Here is a 12,582-nt window from a genome sequence, read left to right as displayed (position 1 = left end):
GTTGAGGTCGGGTTTCCCAGGTTGTAGGTCACTGCTCCTTTAACTGTCGGTAACTGGGAGTGGAACTTCATGAACCGTTTTTGATGTAATCCTCTATTGACTCCATCTGTAATTCGCGATGCAATTGGCTATTTCTCATGAACCAAGGAGCATTAACTGCGATTCTTAGGACTTCATTTTGAAAAGATTGTATTTTTTTCTTTTTCGCAAAGGATGCCATTCCCTAGACTTCAAGCCGTATATCTGCAGTGGCCTGAGAATTGTTTTAAATATAAGAACAGTTGTTTATCGTTTTAGTTTGGAATTTCTGTTTAGGATAGGATATAGCATTGCTAACCTTGCATTGGTTTGAGTTAGTTTGATGTTGATATGGTGATTCCAGGTAAGGCGGCGATCTAGGTGAATTCCCAGGTATCTTACTGTTTCCCTGGCAGGATTCCATTTTACATTTTTATTTTTGAGTATTAGACCCGGTGGTTCTGGTGGGCGTCGAAGAGTAAACTTTTGAGTAACATTTTTCAATGTTCATTAGCATCCTTTTGTGAAATATTGTTCTAGATCATTAAGGTGACTTTGCAAAGTGTTTCTAGCTATTATTATATCATGCTGTTGAGAGAACACAGCTGTATCGTCAGCGAACCTAGCTATGGAGGTGTGTGTGGACTGGAAGATATCGTGAAGGTAGAAGTTGAACAGAATGGGAGAAAGGACTGAACCTTGTGGAGTACCGGCATGGATTTGTCTAAGAGTTGAATTTTTGTTATTAATTCTGACTGAAAATTTTCTACTATTGAGGAATGAGCTCAGAATATTGTATAGGTATTTTGGAGTGCCTGCTTTCTTTAGTTTATATAGGAGACCTCGATGCCAGACCTTATCGAATGCTTGTTGGAAATCTCAGAACGCTACCAGGGTATGTCTCTTTTTTTTTTTAATACGCTAATTATAAATTCCGTCTTGCCAGTTCGTGAGAAGTGGAATGATTGTATTGAAAATCAGGAATAATTTCGATGCTCTGAAAAAAAGAATTAAGATGTTTTTTAAATAACCAGTAATTTTCCAAAAATGGGTAATAAGCTGATAGGTCTATAGCTGCTGATTTGTTTAGCGTTCTTACCATGCTTGTGAATTACTATGAGTTGGGCTTTCTTCCATGTATCCGGAAAGTATCCAGTACGAAGGCAACTGTTAAAAATTGACGTGATAAAAACGACAGCTTTCCTGGATAACATTTTGATTGCTATGACTGGGATCAAATCATGACCACGACTTTTCTTTACCTTGAGCTTTTTAATCAGGTCCTGGATTTGTTTTTGGGAAGTGAATTTAGGTGAGAGCTCAACTGTTGCGAGAGAGAGATTTAGATACTTGTCAATTTCATCAGTGCCTAAATTCGGACTTATTTCTTCGTGGGAGAATGTTTTCTCAAAGAAATTAGCGAACACCTCAGCTTTTTTGGCGTTACTGGTGATGAATTGTAAAGTATTTGAAGCCACCTCAAACCGACTATGTCAACCTGGCGGAAAGATTTAAAAAAGTAACAAAACAAAACACGCTGGCTCGTATGATAATCATTTATTTGCTGATTTAAAATTATAAAAACTAAATTAAAATTGAAACAAAACCTTCAAAAATAAAATATAGAAAAAAATTTAACATAAAACGGTCCCTCAATACGAAGCAAAATGAAAATAAAAATGTTTACAAAATTACTAATTTTAAAATAAATTACTGATGGATGAACTCCAATTGGTCAGAGAGAGGATGTTTGAAGTTCACGGTTCCCACGTTAGTGAGCCCAGAGTTCTAAATGTCACTCCAATAACTCAGAATGGTCTGGTGAGGATTTTGACAATCTACACCAGTGGTACCCAAACTACATTCAAGGCTATCATAGATGGTTTACATACTGATTGCCCTATTCAACCGGTGAGGATAGTTTTCGGTGTCGATAGGATATTACCCTAAGCCAGTGGTTCCCAAACTTTTTTGTTCTACCACCCACTTTCAACGAAAAATATTACTTAGCTTCCCCTGGAAAAACTTTGTTTTTAAAATTTTAATAGCAATTAATAGGAAATATTCATGTATCAATGTTTCTACATTTTTCATAAAATATAGCAAAGAAAGGTATAGATTAGAAACATTAAACTTTGAAATTATGAAACAAACTTTTCGACTCAGAATAGAATGTAATCCAAAAAAATTTAAAACTTTCGAAATCATCTTAATGAGAAGAATGGACCGTGTGTACTGCTACCAATTTAGTAATCCTCGGTTCTAATTTTTTTATTTTATTTACAAATTTTTGTCAGCTGTAATATTTTTGACCGTGACAACAATTTTCGCCCTCCAAATATACATGTTGCCATCACCGTATATACATATACATCATAGCTGCAGTGCCCACCACTTTGGGAATTACTTATCTACACAAAGGCGACTGGGCAACTGACCTTAGGCTGTAGGTAATAATATATAAAATAATCCTACTGGGCATTAGTTCACCATATAAACATTACACACAAGTATAAATCTCTTCCTTTTAAAATAAAGCAAACTTTTAACAAAACATAGAATAAATAATGTCATTAAATTTATTTATTGCCTAATTATGAAATATTTACATCTTAATTATTATACATGGCGTTAACAGTGGTCAATAGGAATATTATAATATGAAGTAATCTGTGAGTGAAGCCGGTCGAACTTATTATTGAAGAAAATAGACTACCGTGGCTCAGCCATGTAAAAAAGAATGCAGGAGGAAAGAATGGCCAAAATAATAGATGAAAGGAAGAAGGCTGAGAAGTACTCGCGATGATGCAGTCAAAGAAGCATTAGACAAGAGAGGAATTTACTGGAATTGGCACAGCCCTCAGACTGCTGTGTGGAGAATCAGGATTAAGAAGAAAAAGATGTTAGCACAAATGTGGTAAATATTTAGTGAGTTTATTTTGTTTTAAACAAGGTTAGGTAAGCTTTTCATATACACATTAATATTATAAATTATTAAATAAACTGGATTTTTGAAATTTTATTTACAATTTTTCTACATTTTTAGTATTTTACGCGTTTTTTTTTTGTTTTTTTTTTTCAGCCCGAAAATACGGTTTCCTGTTAAGAATTGTTTAAAAAACTACGTAGTTGTAAAAAAAAACTTTGATAAAATACATATTTTTCTTTCTTTAGAAGTTACTTAATATCGAAAAACATAGACCTCTTTTTACAAATGCTGAGATTCAAGGCCCTTAAACTCGACGACGTTTGATGAGTAAGTGGTGCTCAATAAATTAATGCATTTTAAATGCATTTAAACATTAACATTTAAATGCACAAACTTAAGTAACCCTTCCTACATTTTATGATTTTTAGTGTTAATAATACATGAAATGTATCGTAGGGACAGTAAAGTATATTTAATACAGTTCATGTATTATATATGTATGAAGTACTAATGCTATTGAGTGGAGGAGATGGTGTGGCCAGCAAAATAAAAACACAAATTAATATCCATTACAAAAGCTATTATTCTAATTGCGGGTAGGAAAAAATTGGACGCCATTCATCCTTGGGATGCCGCTATCATTTCCGGAACCAATACAACTCTCTTTATGGCCATGAGTTTCAGCCATTGGAAAATGAGGACAATATTTTTCAACACGTCGAACTGTAGGAATCAGCTCCTGAGGAATTAAAAAATTAAAGAAGTATTTTATTTCCTTCTTTAAGAGCTGAGGTCATAAGAAATAAAGATGGAAAATATTTAATAAGTAGTCTCGAAACCAACAGCTTACTGACAGAATTATTTTTTTCTTAATTTTCGGATTCTACTTATCTGTAAATGAAAAACCTCAAATCTTGAAGTTAAATTTTATGTCTTGTCCGATTACAAAGGGTCATTATATAAATTGATTAATTAAATTGGAATAATAATTGTGAATTTTATTATTTTTATTTTTGTTTGAGATTCGAGTTTTATTTTTGGTATTACGTCAAGGAGAGCCCGTTTTTTTCTTTTCGATTTATAAAAATATCCGTTATAACTCAGAATCATGCAACTGTTGACTTTTCATTCTTGAATGAAAACATGACTTGGGTTTTTCACAGAAGTTTGCACCTGATTTCAATTTATTTATGTCGGTGGCCGTGCGATAGCTCTGGGGAGAATCGAACCAGTTTGAATTTCAGTGAAAACAATCTCTAGGAGGTCATGTTAATTAAGACCATTGTAGCAAGAGTGTTCAAGTGTCGCCGTAGGAACTTCCGGCTAGTAGTGGTGTCGGTTCGAATCCAGTCTAGGCTGAATGCAATTATTTTCTCAGCAGACCTACGGAGTGAATTTCGACAAAGATAGACAGAAAAAGATAAAGCCACGAGGATTGATTTGCCAGTACGCAACGTCCTTCTGAGTTACTTTGAACTCCACCTTAAAATACTCTTTAATTCTAACGAACGCAGCACATTATCGCACGCACTGCATTTCTTATAGTTCGCCAGAGTTTCCATAAATTTTGGTTTCATAAATGCTTTTATTTTATTGAATTAGGTGTTTTAATAATTAGTTTAAATGTTGAAATCACAAACTAACAGCAATAAAAAAACTCTAACAAGGGAATAAACAATCTGGAATCGTTATGACCATTTATCTTTTTTACTGCAACCCTTTCTAGCAATTTTCACCCTTTTAGTTTGACAAGTTCAACATGTCGAAGGTGTTAATTGCCCATAAGTAAAACTAGCTAATGTTCGCGTCACGCGCTCTATAATAAACAACATAGAAAACTGCCATCTTTCCATGTCTTGCCTCAAAAAATTAAAAAAAAAAAGTATTCGACTAGTCAAAACTAATGCTCTCTCATATTTTTTTATGTTGTTTGACAGATCAGTGTGCTGTGTATTGGACTGCTCTGTTTATTGTGTATTGGACTGCTCTGTTTATTGTGTATTGGACTGCTCAGTGTGCTGTGTATTAGCAGCTCAATACAGTTGAGCTGCCTCTCACAATTTTTTTTTTTTAATTTTCTCCTCTTCCTTGAAATCTCCATCCAAAGCGTTAGCAACATCGAGTTCCCACTTTCTCCAATTGCACATAAATATATCTTTAGGTATAATAATTATTCTAGATTCTAGAGCAGTAGTAGAACTGAGGTTTCAAGGATCACTTAGAAAAAAAAATACCATACAAGTCTGTAGATAGTAGTTGTACATTATGTGTCACAATCTCTTATTCTTTTATTCCTTCAAATTAAATAAAGTTTATATTACACTGAGGCTGTAATTTATGGAATTTAGGATGTATTTGTCGAACTCTACATGTTATAATGTACATCTAGTTAATGTTATAAATTCTTGCTTATTTTCCGTAGTTTACTTATTTACTAAAATATACTAGACTATATCTAATACTAACCAAACCGTAATTATATTAAAATAACTAGTAATAAACTATTGCGAAATTACGGGATCAGAGGATAAGAAGAAAGACTATACAATACATCTAACGAAAACAATATTGTTATATAAAGATAAACCTCCATACTTACCGTCAAATTATCGTCGATAATAACATCTGTTGTCACGTTTGTCGAGTAGAAGTATTTGGTACGACTGACTTTGTTGATCCTCGTACTGGACATATAAATTTGATGAGTTCCAGTATCATCACATTGGCCAATCTGTTGCACTACGATTCTGAAAGGTCCCTGAAAAAAAATATATACATATAATATAAAATTACCGTACATATATATACATATAGTTTTTCTATGTTACTCTGATTCTAAATCATAATTTTCAATATACTAATTCACCAATATTCACCGCGAACTGTTCCTGTGACTGACAGAGATCAAGGATGCAGACCCAGAGGAAGAACACCAATTGCTTCCAGCAATTCATGGTGACTGAGCGTGTTAACCCAAGCTCTCATGCAACCTATTTCCTGTACCCAATCAGTTAAAGATATAATGTTATATAACAAAATATAAAATGATAATTCTGTATCATTTTTGCCAGTTCACCACCCGCAAAATGGTCCGAAATAAATATTTATTTTTCGATTTGACGAAAAAAATAATTTAATATTTGATATTTTTACTGTGAGTAATGTCTCATTGATATACACAAGGTGAACATACTGATCTCAATTACCAGGAGCATGTGGTAGTAATCTTGGAATACCCTATGAAGATTATAACCAATATTATAGCTGAAATATATAGTCCTCTCGTATTATAGGTCATTGTGCACAGTAATAGGTATTTTGTACAATTAATATAAATAAAAAAAATAATATGAACAGAGCGCGCATCACACAACTTTAAGTTTTGTGTAAATTGGGAGGGGGCTCATGTTAAGTTATAGATATTTTTCTGATCTTGGAAAAAAAATTGAAAGCCCTTTTGTATTAGGTCTCTATATTTTCCCTTTTTTTTTTTTTACCTTTAGTAGTTGATAAAAATTCCTTATATTTTGTATTTATCCATTTTTTATTTTTGTTATTGCTTATCCATTCCACATATAGGCACGTGAACGAAAAACATAAATAGCAGTTTTCTGGCAATTAGTTCCAAATTTTGATCTAGTTGAAGTCTAGAGGTAACAGTACAATCTTACACAACTTTGGTATTAAAATCTAGGCAAATTGGGGAACTCAAACTTATGAGATTGTTTGAATTAAATTATTACAGACATGTAGAAACATATATACTAATACTATTAATATATATGTTTGTACACATTGCTTTCAAACGAAAACAAAAATAAAGCTCGATAGTTATATATTAATAAACTTACCAAATCCCAAACGCTTTGAGAGTCTAATTGGAAAAAAATCTAAAAAAAAAAATTAATCTAGACTATGACAGCGTTAGTTGGTTCTTAGGATTGTTGTAAAAAAAAAAAAAAAAAACAGAAACCAAATTAAAAATTCATTTACTACATGATTTTTTTTATTGAATATAGAATCGATGATTACACATAAAAAAATATTGGTATGTAACTGAAGAATCATTTCATCAGTCACAATATTTTCATACGACGGTCTGTACATGGTGTACATCTTCTGTGTTCAAGATATGTTTTCCGTGTTTCAGATATATTTTCGTATCACAGTCACATTTAATCTTCTGTATTTTAAATACAAAGTCAATTTTAAGTCTTGAAAATGTCCAAAATATATAATAAATAAAAATAATGATTTTTTTCGCTTCTTTGACCACTGTACACGGATTTTCTATCTTTGAAGACAAGCACGCGCAAAATACGACATTTTTAATTGAAACAAGTTTTCTGTGGCCTACTTTTATGCAAACAATCTCAACTTTATAAATACTCCACGAATGAAAATATGCATATTTTATCTAATTGTTCCACAGTTGATACGAGAATAGCCATGCTATAAATTGACCACTTAAACAAAATAAGTTGTAAATTAATTACAATCCATTTAGATATATTTGAACTTGATATTATTGCAGTAAAAAAATGATTAATTTTATTTTAATATTCAGCAACTGGCGAGCCAGATGAGCTTAGCTTATATCCTTTATACTTATAGCATCAGACATTCCTGTTAACAGTGGCATATGGCGCTTTGAAATCAACGAAAAAATCAATGCAGATCTTCCAATCTTTCTTATTTTCCGCCAAGATTCACCAAATCTGGTCGTAAAGTTCTATTGGCAGTGCTATAGAGAAGAATATAACATGATTCTAGCAATACACGAAGTTTCTTTTCTTTTATCAATTCTCTATTCACGAGTTCTGCAGAAAGACGACGTCCCAGCCTCTTTATGATTTTATATATCTTCTTCACTAACAATATTCTTCTTAGGTTCACTCAGTTCTTCTACTTGTTCGTGGTACAGGATCCTTGAAATAACATAACTAGATAAACGTTTCTTCTATCACTTTATGCAACGCTCTTTGTTTTTTTGTTCTTATGATTTGTATGATATGCACTCTTGCATTGTATTTTTTTACGGTTTCAACACGTGCTCTAGTTCAAAAACTCTCTCCACCAATTGCATTGGACACTTCATAGCGACTGAGCGTGTCACTCCAAGCTCTCATGTAATTTATTTCCTGTATCCTACCAGTACAAAATATGTTGCGATATAACAAAAGATGATATAATAAATATATCCTATTTGGCCATTTTCCGCAAGCTTTACCACGCCACATGTTGACGCATGAACGAAATATCAGATTCGGCGGACTGTTTAAGTATGTATTGAGCCTAATATCTAATTTTTCGAAAATGTCTCCTTAGTTCCAACAATATTTATGTAAAATTAAGGCATGGTTAGAGACAAACATTTATGTGAGATTCATATAAAGTTTTGTTATTCCAAATTTATTTATTTCATTGTTAATTCATACATGAATGAAAAGATTGGAAATTGCTCGTTGATTCTGACTATTACAGCATTTACTAGACAAACGGTTTCAACTTCCAATCCATTACAAAAGTCTGATCCACATGACTATAATTAGGCCTATCTGGACATACGGAGTTTGTTTGTTTGGTTGTTTAGTGGCGCCAAACTTCATTGATCATCAACACCATTTATATTTTATTTAATTTTGCTAATATTCGTTAAATTTTATTTATTTTTTAATTTGATTATTTTATTTATTATTTTTTTATTTTGTTTCCTTCCGATCAAGTTATATTTTTGTCAATAAATTTTGTTATTTCAAAAACTGAAACACCAATTCTATTGCCTTATCATCGTCTCCAATGGTTTTTGAGATATCTTGGCTTAGTTCCAAGGTGTGGTGTAAAATAAGATAGGAGTGGGTGAGCCTCGTGTGACCTATTCTCAGCCTAGTCAGTACTACTTCCTCTCTACAGCATTTGGGACTGGAGGTACCCCATACGGAGTGGAGTAACGTTATTGGAGTTCTATCAATGGCTAGATTCTCCACATGTTTGTATCATGTCGTCTTACCACTAACAGAAAATTTAATAGTTGTATATATGTTTACACAGTTGTAAATAGCAATAAATAAATTATTTTAAAAAAATCATTATAAGTAATTTTTTTAACTTCTCTGATAGAAATCTAATCTACCTTTAATTTGAGAATTGTTGTGGAATTATTTTTTAATGAACGAATTGAAAGTGCTAGGAGGATGTAATAGATATCTTTATTTGTAGAGTCAATAATGGCTACAACTTTTGTTTTGTGCCACCAGTGTCTCTTCGCTCAACATCGCAGGCTTTTTTGCCAAAAGCCCTTATGTACTGTAATAGACATTTGTTAACATAATTTAATGGTAGTTTTATGATAATAAGCTTTTTGACTTGAATCTTGATGAGCTTTAGACAAATAGTATAATCATATACCATTTTGAGGTGATATTAATTTATAATCAAAAGCTCTCGATAAGGTCAGCTAAAAATATAATTACGTCACTTCACTTGAATCAAATGATATTTAATTTAATTTTAAATTTCCACTAAATAATTGGCTTGTTTGTTTTGTGTTATTGGTCCCTGAAGGGTAAGAGTTAAATTTTGTATTTTTTTACTTTAATACAATAGATATTTTCACTTGAGGAGGTGTAGTAATTAAAATGATATATTATTTATCTGGTAAATATATTATTGCATGGAACAGAACTGGAGAAATAAAAAAAAATACAACATACTCTATTAACTATTTATTAAAAAAAAAATATCTTGAAGAGCATACTAAACTCTTTTGTGTTCAAAAAACAGTCTAATATTAGCTTCGTAAATGTAATGCCGGTTTTCTTCTGTACGAGGGCCTCGTCAACATCACCCTCTAACCTGTTCTTGTATTCTGTCTTCCCCCTTTCCTCTACCTCTCCCCGCCTCTTATTATTTTTATTATTATAATTAAGTGGAGAAGAGGGGATTCGGTCAGCAAAAAACAGAAATAAACTAAAAATTATTTATTGTGCCATCGTTTCGACCTGATTATCAGGTATTTATCAGGGCTATAAAACAGAAATAGATAACAACTATTATTCAGAGAAACATAAAAATAAAAAGAAATCATGGACTAACAGATTTGGAAATATACATAACAATGAATTGAAAATATAAAATAATTAATTAATAACCATGGAATTGGACAGTAGTAGATTAATAACAATACAAGATGAAATATAATCTATGTATATAATGATGTCATGATCTATGTATATAAGATATAATGAAATATCTTATACATACCTTCTTACCTATCTATCAGTAGGCGCTACAACCCTGCGATGGGTCCTGGACCTTCCAATTTCGGACTCCAAGCAGGTCTCGTGCGTCTTGTACGTCATCCGTCCACCGGAGCTTGGGCCGTCCGACTCTTCTTGGACAATAGATTTCTTCTTCCATGACTCTTTCAGGTATTTCGCCGAGACTCATCCGTGCAACATGTCCTGCCCGCACAAAGGTGTCCCAGCCTAACAAAGGTCATAATACCTATATACTGGAGCAGCTCATAGAGTTCTTCATTTCTTCTTCTTCTCCAGCCTTCCTTATCCCTTACCAGCCCATAGATTCTTCGAAGGATCATCCTCTCGAAGACCAACAGATTATTTCTATCATGTGTGGATAGGGTCCATGTCTGGGAGACGAATGTTAGGACAGGCCTAATTAGAATTTTATATTATTACCTTCTTACCTATGCAGTATTATATTTCAGGCATATCGTTATCTATCTACTACTGTCTAATTCCATTAGTTATTAATCTATTATTTTTTATTTTCAATTCATTGTATATTTCGAAACTTGTTAGTCTATCACCCCCCTGACCATCATCTCCATTTATTTATCTATGGTCCATTTAATTATCTACACTTCATTATTATTATAATTATTTATTAAGTATCTCATATAATTATTTCATTTTACTTACTTGCTCATTATTTTTACTAGTTCATTGTTTTATGTTAATCATATCGCGGAGGCCTCTCACGTCCAGTTACTAAATTACAACCATCTCATTGAAGCGCTTCCTGTTCATCCGATCGCCTTTCGATTCAGCATGAAATTATCTAAATGAAGCATCCCTTTGCGCTCTTCTAGAACAAGTAGTTTAGGAGATACGAAATAATTTATACGTTTTTGGCGTTTTTGGCCATAACTCGCATGAAATTATCTAAAAGAAGCATTCTTACTGCGTTCCATGAGCGTCTCTGCCATCAGAATAAACATCATGTGAGAACAATCATGAAGAAAATTGGTGTGTGTTTGGCTGATGATGAGCATTTGTGTGAGGGCTGTGTTTATGGTAAACACCACCGAGATCCATTTCATGATAAGAAAGATCGACCAACGAGCTGTGTTAGATGGATTCACGCTGATGTTTGTGATCCTTTCCAAGAGGATTCTATTGGAGGTTCTAAGTATTTTCTCTGCCTGAAGGATGATTATTCCAAGTTTAGAAGAGTTTTCTTCTTAAAGAATAAATCAGATGTTACAAACTGCTTGTCAGTGTTTATTAATGAATCCAAAGCAGCTGGACACACCATCAGGGAACTTTTCTGTGACAATGGTGGGGAATTTATTAATGCAGGTGTTCAAAAACTACTGGAGGAGAATGGAATATCACTTAGACAAACTATTCCTTTCTCACCTCAGCAAAATGGTGCATCTGAGCGTGAGAATAGAACGGTTGTTGAAGCTGCACGTTCTATGATACATTCCAAGAATTTCCCTGTAAAGTTGTGGGCTGAAGCTGTCAACACAGCTGTGTTTGTTCTCAACAAAACTGGAGCAACTAGTCAAAAAACTCTCCGATTGAGCTGTGGACACAGTTTGCACCACCCAAAATTGACAATTTTAAAATTTTTGGGACAAAATGTTTTGCCCATGTTCCCAAATGCAGATGTCGAAAGCAAATGCCCATAATCCAATTGGCACAGGCACCTCGTCGCAGCACTAGGGAGAAACGACTTTCTTCATACTTGTCGAATAATTATGCTCTAATCGCAGAACAGGACATGAGTGTCAGTGAAGCTCTCCAATCATCAGAATGTGACTTGGGGAAACAAGCCATGAATGAGGAATTGAGTTCACTAGCTGAAAATGACACGTGGGAGTTAGTGGAATTGCCTGAAGGGAAGAACGTGGTAGCCAACCGATGGGTGTTGAAGATGAAAAGAAAACCTAATGGTGAAGTTGAACGATACAAGGAGCGATTAGTAGCTAAGGGTTATACACAGAAGCAAGGAGTTGATTTTGAACAGGCATTCAGTCCTGTCGCTCGTTTTGAAACAGTGAGAACTCTTTTGAATGTTGCATCTGTTGATAAGTATGAACTTGGACAATTTGACATACAGACAGCATTTTTGTACGGGATTTTGACTGAGGAGGTCTACATGCATCAACCTTCTGGCTTTGATGATGGAAGTGGACGGGTCTGCCGACTAAAGCGCAGCTTATATGGGTTGAAACAGTCGCCAAGATGCTGGAATCACCGCTTTGTACAGTTCATAGAATCGCGTGGTTTTAGGGCTAGCAATGCTGACCCTTGTCTTTTTGTCAAGGAGTGTGGAAATGGGCGTAGGCTCATGGCATATATTGCCATCTATGTTGATGATGGAAT

General features: G+C 33.6%; 1 protein-coding gene across 1 annotated transcript in view; it reads right to left on the bottom strand.

Annotated features, from left to right (window-relative positions):
• LOC106687433 (uncharacterized) overlaps positions 1-5,945 on the bottom strand; it is an 11,551-nt gene extending 5,606 nt beyond the window's left edge. Inside the window, exons 1-2 of the mRNA XM_014431320.3 lie at positions 5,824-5,945; positions 5,547-5,705 (exon numbers count right to left, since the gene is read on the bottom strand). Coding sequence (XP_014286806.1) covers positions 5,547-5,705; positions 5,824-5,901 — 237 coding nt within the window. The 5' untranslated portion in view covers positions 5,902-5,945. The remainder of the gene's footprint in view (positions 1-5,546; positions 5,706-5,823) is intronic.
• Positions 5,946-12,582: the final 6,637 nt, after the last annotated feature.

This window comes from Halyomorpha halys, unplaced genomic scaffold (genome assembly GCF_000696795.3).
Source record: "Halyomorpha halys isolate HHAL.00 unplaced genomic scaffold, Hhal_1.1 Scaffold963.1, whole genome shotgun sequence".
Classification (NCBI taxonomy): Eukaryota; Metazoa; Arthropoda; class Insecta; order Hemiptera; family Pentatomidae; genus Halyomorpha; species Halyomorpha halys.
Note: the sequence above shows the minus strand (reverse complement) of the source record. Positions and strands in the feature narration are given on the sequence as shown.